The sequence below is a fragment of the Callithrix jacchus genome, chromosome 1, assembly GCF_049354715.1.
Source record: "Callithrix jacchus isolate 240 chromosome 1, calJac240_pri, whole genome shotgun sequence".
Taxonomy (NCBI): Eukaryota; Metazoa; Chordata; class Mammalia; order Primates; family Cebidae; genus Callithrix; species Callithrix jacchus.
The window spans coordinates 11,463,949-11,480,589 of NC_133502.1; the positions used below are offsets into that span (position 1 = coordinate 11,463,949).

The 16,641-nt window shown below is 36.7% G+C and overlaps 1 protein-coding gene across 3 annotated transcripts in view; it reads left to right on the forward strand.

Moving 5' to 3' along the window:
• Positions 1–16,641, forward strand: part of DNAJC3 (DnaJ heat shock protein family (Hsp40) member C3) — an 83,465-nt gene that overhangs the window by 43,584 nt on the left and 23,240 nt on the right. For all 3 annotated transcript variants that reach the window (XM_054243339.2, XM_002742487.6, XM_035292758.3), the window contains 5 exons: positions 6,533–6,685; positions 8,892–9,073; positions 9,541–9,660; positions 14,831–14,936; positions 15,021–15,141. In XM_054243339.2, the coding sequence (XP_054099314.1) occupies positions 6,533–6,685; positions 8,892–9,073; positions 9,541–9,660; positions 14,831–14,936; positions 15,021–15,141 (682 nt within the window). The remainder of the gene's footprint in view (positions 1–6,532; positions 6,686–8,891; positions 9,074–9,540; positions 9,661–14,830; positions 14,937–15,020; positions 15,142–16,641) is intronic.

Here is a 16,641-nt window from a genome sequence, read left to right on the forward strand (position 1 = left end):
GAGTTAATTTTTGTATGATGATATGAGGTTTGGGTCAAAGTTCATTTGTTTTGGCTTTAGATAACAGATTGCTTTAGATATCAGCACCATATTTTGGAAAGGCTTTCTTTCATTGAATTGCTTTTGCACCTTATTCAAAAATTAGTTGGCTGTACTTTTATGGGACTGTTTCTAGGTTCTTTGGTCTGTTCCTTTGATCTATATGTCTGTCCCTTTGTCATTCCTGCACTCTGTTGATTACTATAGCTAGACAGTATTAAAAGAAAAACTTTTGAGAATTTAAACTTAGCAGAATTTATTTTAGCAAAGAATGATCAGTCAAGTCGACATTCCTCACAACCAGAAAGGGTTCAAGAGATAGATTCCACAGTGTGGCCAGTGAGTACTTACAGATGAAAAACGAAAGTGAGGTATGGAAATCATTTGATTGGTTACACCTAGGCCTTTGACTTATTTGGATATGATCTGGTCAGTTACCTGCCTGTGATTAGTGGCAAGATTGGCTGCTTATGATTGGCCAAGACACCACTGCTTATTACATTCTTAAGCTAGGTTTTCACTTTAAGTTAGGTTGTAGTTCCTTAGGTAGGAACTGCAAGTATGGAGACAGCCTCATGCCAGTGGCCTCCTGCATATTTATTGATTGATTGACTGAGATGAAGTCTTGCTGTGTCACCCAGGCTGGATGCAGTGGTGTGATCTCAGCTCACTGCAACCTCTGCCTTCTTGGTTCAAGCAATTCTCCTTTCTCAACCTCCCTAGTAGCTGGGATCATAGGCACCCACCACCATACCCAGCTAATTTTTATGTTTTTAGTGGAAAGGGGGTTTTGCCATGTTGGCCAGGCTGCTGTTAAACTCCTGACATCAAGTAATCCACCCACCTTGGCCTCCCAAAGTGCTGGGATTATAGGCAAGAACCACTGCGCCCAGTACCTCCTGCTTATTAATAGTAGTTATCTTTAATATTAGGTAAAGTGGTTCTTTTCTACTTTTGTTCTTTGTCAAAATTTTAAAAGATATTTTAAGGTCAGTGTCTTTACATATAAATTTTAGAATAAACTTGTCTGTGGTTATAAAAAGTCTTGATATGTTTGGATAGGAGTTGTAATAAACTTACAGATTAATTTGGGGAGAGTTGACATCTTTATTATGTTGAGTCTTCCACTCCATGACTGTAGTAGGGATGTCTTCATTTACTGAGGTTTCCTTTGATATCTTTCATCAGCAATTTGTAATTTAATATACAGATCCTGTATGTGTTTACATTTAAAAAAATGTATACCTAAGATTTTTATTTTTTAGCATGATTGTAAATGGTATGTTTTAAATTCCAACTTTTACATGGAATGATATTTTTGTGATTATTTCATAGGAAAGTACTCAACTTGTACTTAATTCTATGAGAGAAATCTTAATGGGCATTAAGATGGGAGACCAAGTTAAGTTTCAGAACTATAAGTCATTTTTTAAAAGTTATATTAACAATTTTGTATGTGTGTAAGAATAATTATAATTAGATTGGATTTGGTTTAGAGAAAAATATAAGCACAGAATTCATATGTTTCAGAGATATTTTATGTTAAGTTTTGTTTGAAATAAATTTAGGTTATCTGGAATATTTTGTCCAAATTCATTGTAGGACTTAAATTCAAATTAATAATTGGCAAATTCATATGTGTGTACTTTGATCAGTATAGTCCTGCTCAAAGGTGGTAGAGAGGGAGACAGAGGGTCATGTAATTGGAATGCTGAGAAAAATGTATTTAACATATCAAAAATTGATTAAATTATAAGCATTTAGAACCTCAATTCTATAGGACAGATGATAAAAGAATATTATCAGTCAGGTAACACAAGAAATACGAATTCAAAGCCAGTGCATACAATGTTCAGTCTTCCAGATAAAGAGACGAATATTAAAACTGTTCAGAGACCACTGGTCATTAAGTTTAGCAAAAATCAGTACATATTTTACAGCCTAATATTGATAGGTCTTAAAGGAAATGTTTCCAGTCATATAATATGTTGACATTGCAAACATAAGCAGAGTTTTTGTGGCACAGTCTAGCATTAAGTATTATAAAAGAAAAACATTGTGCCCATAGATACTTATTGGGGCTCTCTTTACTCTGGAAACTATTAGAGAATGTTGTATCTATATGTAGAATATTTATTAATAGGAATTATTTATGTAAGGTTTGGTTTTTTTTTTAGGCTTGGGCATACATAATAACATCGATACAATGACAATAATAATTGTAAATGTTGATAACTACATACAATTTTTATGTCTGTTAAATTGATATGATTGAATGACAGTTATTTAAAGTTTCTAGCTCTTTCCCCTTGTGAATGTTGTCAGAATCAGAATGAAGTCACTTGTATCAAACCCTAACAAAAAAAAGCCAGGAGGTTAAGAAAGGAGTCCTCACACACATGTTTATTATAAGAACTGCTACACAGCTTCTCTTAGGGCTCTTCTGCACATATGTCTGTAATAGGAACTTTTGCCAGCAGTCCCTGCATCTCTACATCCATGGAGCCCTGTTGACATTCCCCACCTGCAGTGACCACTGCAGCTCAGCTAGCTGGATGCACAAGAACACTTGACTGACACAGTCTCCCCTGTATCCAGTGTTCTGTTTGTTTCCAAACAAATTGCCTATGCTTTTCCCTTTTGCCTTTAAAAGCTTCTCCTGGTTTCAACCTGTTTGGTTATGCCTGTGGTCCGTATAGCCCGCATATGCTGGATTTGCATATTGCCTGCACACTCCTGAATAAACTCAGTACCTTCGGAGAATGCTTGTTATTTAGGTTGACACTCTTGTAAAGTTGTATTTGATACATTTTGAAGAAAAAAGAAAAGCTTTGGAACAAGAGGTAGGAACCTTGAGTTTCAGATCTGACTTTGTACTTCAGCCATGGTTTGTGCATTTATGGCCATTGAAGGTTTATATTGGAAGTATTGTGAACAGTTTTTGGCTTAGCACGATCAACTGGTTGCTCTGAAGAATGGATTGGAAGAAGACGGGGAGAAGCAGAGTGTCTGCTAAATGACATTGTTGCAGTAAATCAGTAATCCAAGTGTAACCTTACAGTGGTCAAAGAGTAGGCTAATGTAGGTAGGGTAGATGTTTAGGAGGTTGGCTCCAGATAGATGCATTGGTTGGGGTGACTGAGACAAAGGAACTGTGATATCCAGGTTTCTGGATTGTTCAAATTGTCCATGCTATTCCCTGAGATAGTCACAGAGAGAAATCATTTAGGGGAGAGGGACAGGTAGAGAAAATATAAATGTCTTATTCCTGTAAAAACTTCCTGATTCTCACAAACTTTTTTAAAATCCCAAATCTAACATACTTCCCTAAATGCAGTTTAAACTCATCTGTTCTTGGTCTTCAATGTTTACTATATCTTTGCTATTCATGCTTTGGGCTTATATGGATAATATTTAAATTTAGGCAGTATTCCAGAAGATCCAAATATAAAAAAGCAATGATCAATTTGAATAGTCATTTCATGAAACTATTTTTTATTGTGACAAAGCTAGAAACCTGTATTTTGATTGTGAGAAACCATATATTAGGTAAATAATGGTGCCAATTGCAATTTAATTTTTAAATCAAGTATAAACCTTTGGTAAGAAATTTGAAACTCCCCATTGATAATCTGTGGATTATATTAATTGTAAACAGTTCTAACTAACATAAATCTATTATATATCAAAATAACTGTCATCATTGTTTTTTTCCATCTTTAATTCTTTAATGCAGAAAGGATCACGATGTTGTTTCAGTATAACAAATTCAGAAATAATCAGTTTTGGCTGGGCATGGTGGCTCATGCCTGTAATCCCAGCACTTTGGGAGGCCACGGTAGGCAGATCACCTGAGGTCAGGAGTTTGAGACCTGCCTGGCCAACATGGTCTCCACTAAAATACAAAAATTAGCTAGGTGTGGTGGCATGGGCTTGTAATAGCTACTCGAGAGGCTGGGGCAGGAGAATCACTTGAACCCAGGAGATGGAGGTTGCAGTGAGCTAGATCTTCAGTATACTTCAACCAAAGCATATATCATAACAGATTGAATACAGAAGCAGATATGACAATTGTGTTCTTCAATTAAAACAGATAAAGAAATTTGCAAATAGGGGAAATACTACTCAATATTAAAATTTTGTTTTTGAAAAGTTATTTTTACATACGAAATTATATTGCCATGTAGTAACTTTTCATTAATAACATTTTAATTTCTCAAATTTATTTCTAATATAGTAAATACTGATAAACAAAGCTCTTTGGTGTCTTCAATATTTAACACTGTAATGAGATTCTGAGGCCAATCCCGAGAACCTCTGTCCTACACACGCAGCCTGCACAAGGACACACAGGATGAGCTCAAATAGTTGTTTAATTCATAATGAAGCAGGAAAATGTAAGGATATAACTAAATGATGTGGTTTGGCTGTGTCCCCACCCAAATCTCATCTTGAATTGTAGCTCCCATAATTCTCATGTGTCACGGGAGGGACCCAGTGGGAGGTAATTGAATCATGGGCGTGGGTCTCTCTCATGATAGTGAATAAGTTTCATGAGACTGATTGCAGTGAGCTATGAACATGCCACTGCACTCCAGCCTTGGTGAGAGACCAAGACCCTGTGCCCTGTGTCTTTAAAAAGTAAAAAAAAAAAAAAAAAAAAAACCCAAAATCCAAACTTCATCTCACTTGACTCTCTTTGAAACTCTCAGGCTTCTAAGGAAGCCCTTTGTTTGTTTCTCCCAACTCCTTTCTTACTTCCTTGGAAGAATCCTCTGTCCCTCTTCCCCACCTGTCTTCTGGCCCCACGGAGGCCTAGATGACCTGAGCTCACTCCCTCTTTCCTGTTCCCATTGCCTGAACCCTCTACCCTCTGTCCCAAGATTTAGGGCTTCTCCTCTCACCTTCCAACAAGAAAAACTGTGTGGAAGAAATTAGACTCCAATGTTTGCGAGGAAAAAAGGTACAAATTCTATCCTGAAGAGGCAGTCAGTCTTTGATACATTCTATCTAAAAGGGTCAGTAGTATACTCATAGGAAACAAGTTGTCAGTAAACCTTTACCCAGAGCAAAGTGGCAGTGCACACACATTCATAGTCTCTCTGATGGCATCTATCAGAAGTATACCAGACCACCCTAAGGATGATAAAACAGAGACAAGCATGTCTGGCTCCAAAACACCCTTAAACTGGATGATGCAATCATTGAGGGAAACCGTTCCCCAGAGTGAGTGGAGGTTACCAATTCCTAGTTCCTTATAGATACTTCAAGTTCTGTTCTTCAAAAGTCAAGGGTTAAAACAGACAAAATAGAATAGCTAAAATATCCTAAAACATAAAATGGATAAGTATCCTTATCAAGAAATAATATTGATAAAGTTTCTCATTTGGAGTTTTCTCTCCCACCAGGTGGAAGTATATTTTAAAAATTAATCTACTGAAAGGAGGAGTATAATTGACTCATTGAGGAGGGAGATTTCCAAAATTAACTTTCCTTTGTCTGTATCTCACCCAAAATTGGAACCCTTTTCAATTTTGTTATACTTTCCATCTTAGTAAGAATACTAAGATTTCAAAAATTATTACATGTGAACTACAGTCTTAGCCTCCTCACCCCCAGGTTTAAAAAATGTAGCTACCTGGTTTTCTGAGACATTATTTTTTGTTTGGAGGAAGAAATTAAAAGTCCGAGTGCACAGCGCTGGGGTTGGCGGTGGGGATGAACTGTAAGTCAAAATGAGATCTTACTGGGGTGATGAAATGGTCTAAAACTGTGGTGATGGTTGCACAACTTGGTAAACTTATTTTTAAAAAATCATGTAATTGTACATTTGAAATGAGTAATTTTATGTTATATAAATTATGTCTTCATAAAGTTATTTTATAAAGAGGCAGTGTGCAGAACTCTGAAAACCACATTATGCTCCTTTTAGTAAGGTATTACTCTTTTATATTTCCTTCTAAATTCCTTCTTTCTTGTTGTACTTTAATCCCTTTGGTATCACATCTTTTTTTAAATCTTACAACCTCTAAAAAAGCTGGCCCCTTCTTTTAGTTTCCATACATGTGTCATTATTTTGGTTATTTTATACGTAAAAAAATACTTAGGAAATATAACTAGAAGGCAAAATAAATAAAACTCAAGTTACTTTATTCTGCAGAGCTATATGTAAGAAAGTGAGAAACGTGCATTCCCTCCTTCGTTCTTCTGTGTCCTTTCACATGCCTACATATATTTGCTTCCTGGTAAGTTTGCAAGACCCAGGTCTTCTGAGTCTAGATCTGTTGTTCATGCTCGTGGACCATACTGGTAGAACTAAGGGGCCTACCCTGCTACATCCAGTCATCAGATAAGCCAGTTTTTCCAGTATCTCTTTACCCTTTTTACCCAATGAACTTAAGTATTTGGAATGGTTAACCCTTGTGTATATTATGGGTATCAGATTTAAGAGATTAAAAACTCTGCTTAATTTAACTTTTAATTTTCCTTATAGCTCAAATCTAATCCAAGTGAAAATGAAGAAAAGGAAGCACAGTCTCAACTTACAAAATCTGATGAAATGCAACGTTTGCGTTCACAAGCACTTGATGCTTTTGAAAGTGGAGATTATATTACTGCCATAGCCTTCCTTGATAAGATTTTAGAGGTAAGGATATACTTTGACATGTCACATACCACAAAAGCCTAGGCAGGAGAAAGTCAGGTTGGTCCTTGGGCTTTCGGCTCTTAAGTATAAAGTAGTGTTTATATAGAAAAAACTTGGAATGAAGTTTTCAGTAAATGCACTGAACGTGCGATGGCATGAGAATTAAATGTTTATACATTGTTTGCTTTGCTATTTTAGTTTGGTTTTGTATGTTTTTGGGAAGAAAACTCTAGTGGTTAGATAATGGGATAAAAGATGAAAGAGAAGGTTGCAGTAAAAGGAAAAATGATGTTCGGAGGAAAGAGGAATGTTCAGAGAAAAATTTCTAGACAATAAGGCAGTTAAAGGGTTGATAGTATGTGCCTGTAGTTCTAGCTACTTGGGAGCTGAGGCTTGAGGATCACTTGATCCCAGGAATTTGCGGCTGCAGTGAGCTATGACTGCACCACTGTACTGCAGCCTGGGCGACAGAGTGGGACCCTGTCTAAAAATATTAGTAATTGGCCGAATACCATGGCTCATGTCTGTAATCCCAGCACTTTGGGAGGTCGAGGTGGGTGGATCATTTGAGACCAGGAGTTTGAGACCAGCCTGGCCAACATGGTGACACCCTGCGTCTACCAAAAAAAAAAAAAAAAAAAAAAAAAAAGCTAGGTGTGGTGGTACATGCTTGTGATCCCAGCTACTTGGGAGGCTAAGGCATAAGAATCCTTTGAACCTGAGAGGCGGAGGTTGCAGTGAGCCAAGATCGTGTCACTGCACTCTATCCTGGGTCACAGAGTGAGACTCCATCCCAAAAAAAGAAAAATTAATAATAATTGATAGGATCCAGAGAGTTCTAGCTAGGGAAACCTAAGTCTAAGTTTCTTTGCTTTTGAAGAATTTAATGACAACTGATTCCCAAAGGAAGTCTACTGAAATATTCAAATGGAAGCAGTAGTAATTCACATTTATTTATGATTTTCACAGTACTTTGATATACACTTTCATTTAATTTTGGCAGTAAACTTACGTGCAGAATGGGCATTTCATTGATAATTTTACAGAAGATTTTGTGATAAAGTCCAGTACAGTTCATGTTTTATTAGGTTATTTTGTTTATGCTTTATTAAGGACATACAGTTTACATTTTTACCTTCTATTAACTATCCATTTTGACCTAGGTTATTGTCCATGATATTTATTTATGATGTTGACTTTGATATTTTCATATATGCGAAAATTTGATATGACTTTAGAACAGCTCTAAGAAATATGCAAAGATACTTCCACCAGCCTTATTGATGAGCTCTTGGGTTTATGATTTGAAGAAAACTGTTGTGTTTACTAAACCCTTCTGGACTTTTTGATACAATAGGAACGGTGAAGCCTCAACCTCTTGCCCTCTCATGGTAGTTTTTCTTTCTTTCTTTTTTCTTGATATGAGGATTTATTTTTAAGGAGGTGACATTTCACAGAAGACAATTTTTTTATATATATGTGTGTGTGTGTATATATATATATTAGAGACTGGGTCTCTGTACCTAGACTGGAGTGCAGTGGTGCAATTATAGCTCACTGTAACCTCGAACTCCTGGGCTCAGGTGATCCTCCCGCCTCAGCCTCCTGAGTAGCTGGGGCCACAGGTGTGTCCCACTGCACCCAGTTAGTTGATACTTTTTTAAACTTTCTGTAGAGATGAGTTCTTGCTGTTTTGCCTAAGCCAGTCTGGAATTACAGGCATAAGCCACTGTGCCCAGCTGAGAATTTAGTTATTAGCAGAAAAAAATACTTTGCCAATGTAGAACATAGATTTTATTTTTTGACTAGAAATTAGAATTGTTGATTAAGTATAAAAATCTGATAACAGAATATTCTCTTCAAATATGCTTCACTAGGAACAACCCTCTGATAGTAAATGCTGTGTTTTCTTATTATCAGTGTCTTAGTTACATAATCGAAGGCAGTAAGAAAAGGGCCTTGTTATATATATCCCTTCCCCCATTAGAATTCATTTACACCATTTTTGGAGAAACTATTTTGTCACATCAGTTTTGTCACATTTAAATTGTATTAGATTTTAAAATAATATTTGCACAATATAAGTCATCATATTAATTGAAACTGTTTTATGTTGATAAAATATATTGATAAAAAATATGTGGAATTCAACAATGAATGTGGATAACTTTTTCTTTCTTAAAGTCTTGGTTTTTTGTTCCTCAAGGTTTGTGTTTGGGATGCAGAACTACGGGAACTTCGAGCTGAATGTTTTATAAAAGAAGGAGAACCTAGGAAAGCTATAAGTGACTTAAAAGCTGCATCAAAGTTGAAGAATGATAATACTGAGGCGTTTTATAAAATAAGCATACTATACTACCAACTAGGAGACCACGAACTGTCGCTCAGGTCAGTTCTACTGACACACATCCGATCTTTTTTATTGTTGGCTGTAAGATGACCTCATCTTGTTTTAACATTAATTAATAAGATGGTGGTTAAGGCTGTGTTTATATTGTATATCCATTTATATATTTTGTGTTACTCCCAAGTTACTTTAATTCCATGTAGTTTGTTTTCATGAAGTTGCTTATTAAAATAAATAGGAAGGCTATTATATTTATAGAAACAAAATAGAGTATTTGCTGTATAATGCTAAGTCATTTTAATTTGAATTAACAAATATATGCATGGTACAATGTCATATATATATATATATATATAAGTGTATATAGTAAATTATAAGTCTCAGTATGTTTTTGTTTAATTGTTGCAAACAAAAAATATTTTTATCGTGATTTCTGTATTTAGTGTGGAGAACTACTCATTGATTGTTTTGACATGAAGTATTTTCCTTTTTTTAAATATGTAAACAGTGAAGTTCGGGAATGTCTTAAACTTGACCAGGATCATAAAAGGTGTTTTGCACACTATAAACAAGTAAAGAAACTTAATAAGCTTATTGAGTCAGCTGAAGAGCTCATCAGAGATGGCAGGTGAGAATATGGTTGTCCCAACTGTCCAGCCTTTCCTTATATGTTGGGTCGTGGGCACGAGTGAACTACAGAACTACTCTTTTACTCCTCAGCCATTGAGGGTGGGGTATTCTAGATAGCCCTGGGCCTTAGCAAAACTACCAGAATGTAAATAATAGTAACTGTGTAGCATCCTTATCAGCTATTATTATCTTCTATATCAGGCACTGAGCTATGTACTGAGGGTACAGAAATGAATTTGGTGATTGTTTTTGTTCTTAAGAAGTTTATAGCATTGCATGGAAAACAGATATATAAACTGATTATTAAAAGACAATGTGATACTAAAGTGATAGAATGTACAGAGGATAATGGGAGTGCCAAAGAGGAGTATTTACTCCAAACCAGGATGGTAAAGGCAAGGAGTAAAAGAAAAGCTTTTTTAAGAGAAGATGATAGATAGTTAATCCTAATCCTAAAGAGTAAATAAGAGTGGGCAGAAGTAAGAGGCTGCTGTGTCTGCGCGAGTGTTGTTTATAGGGGGTTTATAGGCTGGGCAGGAGGACTGAAGAGAGTAGGTAGAGGGCACTGCAGACAAAACTGCCTAATAGGAAATAGGCTCCGATTCCTCTACTTTTAGTACCTTTGTAAGTTGCTATTATGAGAATGCTTTACTCAGTTTCCCCCAACATCTTGCAGACTATAATGTTTTGGTGATGTTACAATTTTAAAAAAAAATTTTAGCCATTCTTACAGGTGAGCTGTGGTATCTCATTGTAGTTTTAATTTACATTTTCCTAATAGTAATGGTGAATATCATCACATGTATTTATTTGCTATTTGTTTATCTTTGGTGAAATGTCCCTTCATGTCTTTTTCCCATATTTTAATTGGATGGTTTGGTTTTTTTACTCTTGAGTTTTGAGAGTTCTTTAGATTTTCTAGACATTAGTCCTTTGTCAGATATGTGGTTTGCAAATACTTTCTCCTACTCCTGTGGGCTTATCATTTCATTCTCTTAACAGCTCTGCCATTTGGCATATACGCATTTTGGATTGTTACATGGTAGACTGGTAGACTGACCCTTCTATCATTCTATATTGTCCCTCTCTGGTAATTTTCTTTGTTGTTTCATGTGGTATTATAGGTTGTCTTGCTTTCCTCTAATATTTGCATGGTGTGTTATTTTCCATCCTTTTACTTTCAACTTGCTTATATTCAATGTGAGTTTCTTGTAGATAGCTTACAGTTAGGTTATTTTTTTTAATGCTCTCTGCTAATCTTTTCACTGATATATTTAAACCATTTCCCTTTCATGTAATTTTATGTTAGGGCTTAAATCTTCCGTTTTATTATATTCTGTTCTTTGTTTTTCTGTTTTCTTTTTCTTTCTATTGGTTACTTTAACATATTTTTAGAATTCAATTTTTACTCATCTGTAGAGTTTCTGCACATATCTCTTTGTATAGCTTTTTTAGTATTTGCTGTAGTATAACACAACTTATGAGAGTCTACTGGTGTCATTTTAGCAGTGGAGTAAAAGAGCCTTTCTTCCTTTTACATCTCCTTTACCTTCTCCTGTTTACAATATAATTGTCTTAAATATTTCCTGAACCACATATGTGCCTGTATTTTTGTTTACCATGTTTCCTTCCTTTTTAATGTTCCAAGGTTCTATTGTTTATTGTTTCCTTTCTGTTTAGAGAACTTTCTTAGGTTAGGTCTTCTCTAGCTTCCTTTATCCGGGAATGTCTTGATTTCACATTGAGTCCTGGAGGAGATTTTCTCTGGGTGTAGGATTCTGGATTAACATTTATTTTTTTTTTAGCATTTTTAGTATTCTGTAATACTACTTTCTGGCCTCCATGATTCCTGATGTGAAATCCTTGTCATCCTGAATGCTTTTCCCTCTAAAGATAAGGTGTCATTTTCCTGTTTTTCAAAATTTTTTCTTTGAGTCTTTAGTGTTCAGAAGTTTATGATGTGTCTTGGCATGGATTTCTTTATGTTCATCCTATTCGGAGTTCACTTTGCTTTTTGCATATGTAGATTTATGCCGCCCCCAAATTTCGGAACTTTTCAGCCATTCTTTTAAGTACTTTGTCAGTTCTCTTTCTTCTTCGACTATGATGTCATAAATCTTAGGTCTTTTGCTATAGCCTCATAGGTCCCTGAGGCTCTTCATTTTTTAGAAGTCTGTTTTCTCTTTATTGTTGAGTTTGGTGATTTCTTTTCACTGTACCTTAAATTCCTGGACTCAGGCAGTCTCCTGCCTCAATCTCGTTAGTAGCTAAGACCATAGGCACATGCCACCACACCTGGCTAATTAAAAAATTTTTTTTCGTGAGACAGGGTCCGTCTCTGTCCCCTTCATTTTGTTGTTCTATAAAACAGTTTTTATTTTTGAGCCAGAGTCTTGCTCTTGTTGCCTAGGCTGGAGTGTAGTGCCACACAGCAACCTCTGCCTCCCAGGTTCAAGGGATTCTCCCTGCCTCAGCCTCCTGAGTAGCTGGGATTGCAGGGGCCTGCCACCATGCCCAGATAACTTTTTTTGTATTTTTAGTAGAGATGGGGTTTCACCTTGTTGGCCAGTCTCAAACTCCTGACCTCAGGTGATCTGCACACCTCAGCCTCCCAAAGTGCTGGGATTACAGGTGTGAGCCACCACACCCGTCCTACCATTTTTTTTTTTTTTTGAGACAGTGTCTTACTCTGTAACCCAGGCTAGAGTGCAGCAGTGGTGCAATCTCAGCTCACTGCAGTCTCTGCCTCCAGGGTCCTGGTTCAAGTGATTCTCCTGCCTTAGCCTCCAGAGTAGCTAGGATTACAGGCACGTGCCACCATGCCCAGCTAATTTTTTTTTTTTTTTTTTAGTAGAGATGAGGTTTTAACCATGTTGGCCAGGCTGGTCCTGAACTCCTGACCTCATGATCTGCCTGCCTCAGTCTCCCAGACTGCTGGGATTACAGGCATGAGCGAACATGCCTGGCCTCAAAACAAATTTTTGTAGAGACAGCATTTCACTGTATTGTCCATCCTGGTAAGTTAGGATTCACTCCAATTCACTGATTCTTTTCTCTTTCCCCTTCATTCTGCATTCAATAAGGCTTTTTATTTTGTTAAACCTCCACTTTTTTTTTTTTTTTAATTTTTTATTTCTTTGCTATTTTCTACTACTTTGCTTAGGCATTTTTTTCATTTGCTTCGAGCATGTTTATAATTGATGCTTTTTAAAAATGGCTGCTTTAAAATCTTTGTCAGATAATTCTAATATCTCTGTCCTCTTGTATTGATTGTCAGTTTTCATTCAGTTTGAGATCTTCCTAGTCCTTGGTTGGATGAGTGGTTTTTAATTGAAACCTGGGATCTTCATTTTGTTATGTCTGTTTTGTATTTAGACTTCTTTTGGCTGGATTTTGACACTGTTCCAGCAAAGCAGGGATGGGGGTGGTGGACGCCACCTTGTTACAGCTGGGTGGAAGTAGAAGTTTCCTACTTGGGCTTTGTGGATACCTAACGGTCAGGAAGCTTCTTGCCACCACTTGTGCAGGGCAGAGTTTTGGCTCCTCACAGTCTCCACTGACACCACTGGGGTTGTGGGGTGGGGACTCATTACCAGCCATGGATGAAAGTCCTGTCACTCTAGTTGACCTTCCCTGACACTACTGTGGTAGAGGTGTAGAGGGAAGCTTGTTACAGCCTCACCAGGGAGAAAATCTAGGCCGTATACTCATAGTGAAGAGGTGTGGGTTGAGGCAGGGGTGTAATTTTCTCTGTAGTATTTGGCTGGAGTTGAGCTGTTATTGTTAAAAAATTTTCTGTTTGCAAGTCTGCCCTTTTCAGGTCCTCTGGCTAGAGAGAGCAGACTTCTGCAGGTTTTTGTTATTGTTGTTCTGTACCTGTTGGCATTTCTGCATTGCTGGAATTTTCAGCTCCAAGTCTGGGATATATGAAACAAAAAGGAACCCAGGGAACATCTTACCATGTTTTTCCTCAGGTCCTGAGTCACTGGCTAGTCTGTCTTCTCTCCTCCTTTGAAAGTTTTCTATTTTAAAATATATTTATATATAATTATATATAATTTTTCAGGTTTTTAGTTGTGCTTAGCTGGAGGAATTGGGAAAAATACATCTATTCCACTTTCCCAGAAGCTGGCTTTTTTTTTTTTTTTTAACTTTAAGTTTTAGGATGCAGGTGGAGAATGTGGAGGTTTGTTACGTAGGTAAACATGGGCCATGGTGGTCTGCTGCACCTATCAACCCATAACATAGGTATTAAGCCCTGTATGTATTAGCTATTTGTCCTGATGCTCTCCCTCCCCTTGCTGCCTGCTGTGCACAAGCCCTGGTGTGTGATGTTCACCTCCCTGTGTTCATGTGTTCTCACTGTTCTGGTCCCACTTATGAGTGAGAATATGTGGGGTTTGGTTTTCTGTTCCTGCGTTAGTTTGCTGAGGATGATGGAAAAGCTGGCTTTTGTTTGAAATGTTTTGGTTAAGCCTGTGTTTTAATACATTGGCATATTTACATATGAAGATTGCAGTATTTTGGGAATAATGAGCCACCATAGTATAGAAATATATTTTTTAGTTTAGTATTGTTGAGGAAAGTAACATAGTATATAACAGGATTTGTACTTTTTGCTGGATTAAAGAAAATGCTGAAATGGCTTTTATTCTTAGAAAGCTTGTACAGTTGGGAATTTAATCAGGTACCTTCTGTATGAACTACATTGTACCTTGTTGTGAATACTTACATTAATTAATTATATAAAATGGCATGTAATGGACTCCATTATTTTCATGGAAGTGTGTACTGACCAAGAAATAAAACTTGATCTCTGTATTGTTCAATGTGATCAGTGTAAATTAGACTCAACAGGGTGTTTTACTCAGTTTCGGAATTCCAAGGTTGCTTCTGTAAGGAAATTCTTGTGGTTTGATTGGTACTCACAGGTATGCTTTGTTCTGTCCATCTGCATCTTCCGTGGTCTTTTGTTTTATCTTCTTACTCTTAACTATGGAGTGTACCTTCTAGGCGACTCTAGATTAATAAGAGAAAACCCAAATCTGAAGCCAGGGACTCATCCAATTGGATTGATTAAGTAACACATGGTGAAGAGGGGAAGGGCCTTTCTGCAACTCTGGAAATCAAATGACATTGTTTCTTATCATGATTTGCTCATTTCTTAGATACACAGATGCTACCAGCAAATACGAATCTGTCATGAAAACAGAGCCAAGCATTGTTGAATATACAGTTCGTTCAAAGGAGAGGATTTGCCACTGCTTTTCTAAGGTAACAGTTGACTTGTTCCCAGAAATGTGAAAACTCCACGTATGGAATACCAACCATAAATCCTTTTCTCACATTTCCTTTTAGGACGAGAAGCCTGTTGAAGCTATTAGGGTATGTTCTGAAGTTTTACAGATGGAACCTGACAATGTGAATGCCCTGAAAGATCGAGCAGAGGCCTATTTGATAGAGGAAATGTACGATGAAGGTAAATCCTTCATCTGTGTTTTATTTTAGGCACGTATACATATTCTCTCTATATATACTTGGTATGTATAAAGCATATATACAGAAAGCATACATATATGTTATGTCCCTAATATGAAATGGCCCTCTGTGACTCCAAGCTATTTAGTAACATAGGATAGCTGCTACCCTATTTTGTTTAAGCCAAATGAAGTAACAAGAAATTCCTGCTAGATGTTGTGAGGACCTTGAATAAAAGCAGTGTCCTGTTTTTGGAAGATAACTAAGGCATATATAGTAATATACAGTTTTTGAAAAATAGAATCCATATATATATATATATATATATATATATATATATAGTTTTGTACCTTTTTTCATGTGTTGCTGAGTTATGAACATTTAAATGAGACAGTTTTTTCAAAAACAAATGAGCCTTATAAGCCCTTAGTGCAAATATTTTGTTTCAAATCTAGGTAAAGCATTTTAAATTAAAAACAGTAATTTTCTCTTACAGTTAAATGAAGAGTTTGAATAACATTTGGTTTGTGATACTCTTTTTAAGGTACAACTGGTCAATTTCTTTTTCCCTGCCTTCCTCAATTAGAAAAGAATCTTACTCCTAAGCAGTTTCCAGGGAATGATGACAACCTGGTCACTACTATTTGTGGGACATCTTGTGGGGCAGTCAGACCTTGAGGTCTCTGAAGAGGCTTGGAATGAATGCAGTCAAAATGATGTTTTAATATTCATAAGCATGCTTCAATAAGGCATATAGTCCACATAGAAGGTGCCTTTAGCAGACTTGTTCTCTTTTTTGAGCTACTGTGTCTACTTGGTGAGATGGTTTTCCTGTAGGATTTTGTATTCCTGTTAGTTTATGGAACTCTTTATCAAAGGTACTTTTGTCATCTGTATGTAAACCCTAGCTCTGACTGTGAAATTAGAGAAGCTACAAAAGAATATAAAGAGCTTAGCTGTTAAAAAAAAAAGGGCTAAATCTTGTACAATGCTAACTATAATTTGAAAGATGCTTTTGTAACTTGAATGTTAAACTGACTTGCTTTTTTGGGGAAACTTGATGGCTTAATTTTTGAAGAAAAAAATGCCTAGTGCTAATTTAACATAATTCATCTGTTTCTGGGTTTTTAATTTTTTTTGGAGACGGAGTCTTGCTCAGGCTGGAGTACAGTGGCGCAATCTTGGCTCACTGTAACCTTCACCTCCCAGGTTCAAGCAATTCTTTTGCCTTAGCCTCCTGAGTAGCTGGGATTACAGGCTTGTGCCACCATGCCCGACTTATTTTTGTGCTTTTAGTAGAGACGGTTTCATCATGTTGGCCAGGCTGGCCCCAAACTCCTGACCTCAGGTGATCTGCCTTCCTTGGCCTCCCCAAGTGCTGGGATTACAGGCGAGGGCCACCATGCCCCGCCCAAGTGATCTGTCTTTGAAGTCTGTTGGTTCCTTGAAAAAATTATTTCGAATAGGAATTTATTAAAGAGAGAGAGAATTGTTGCCAGTT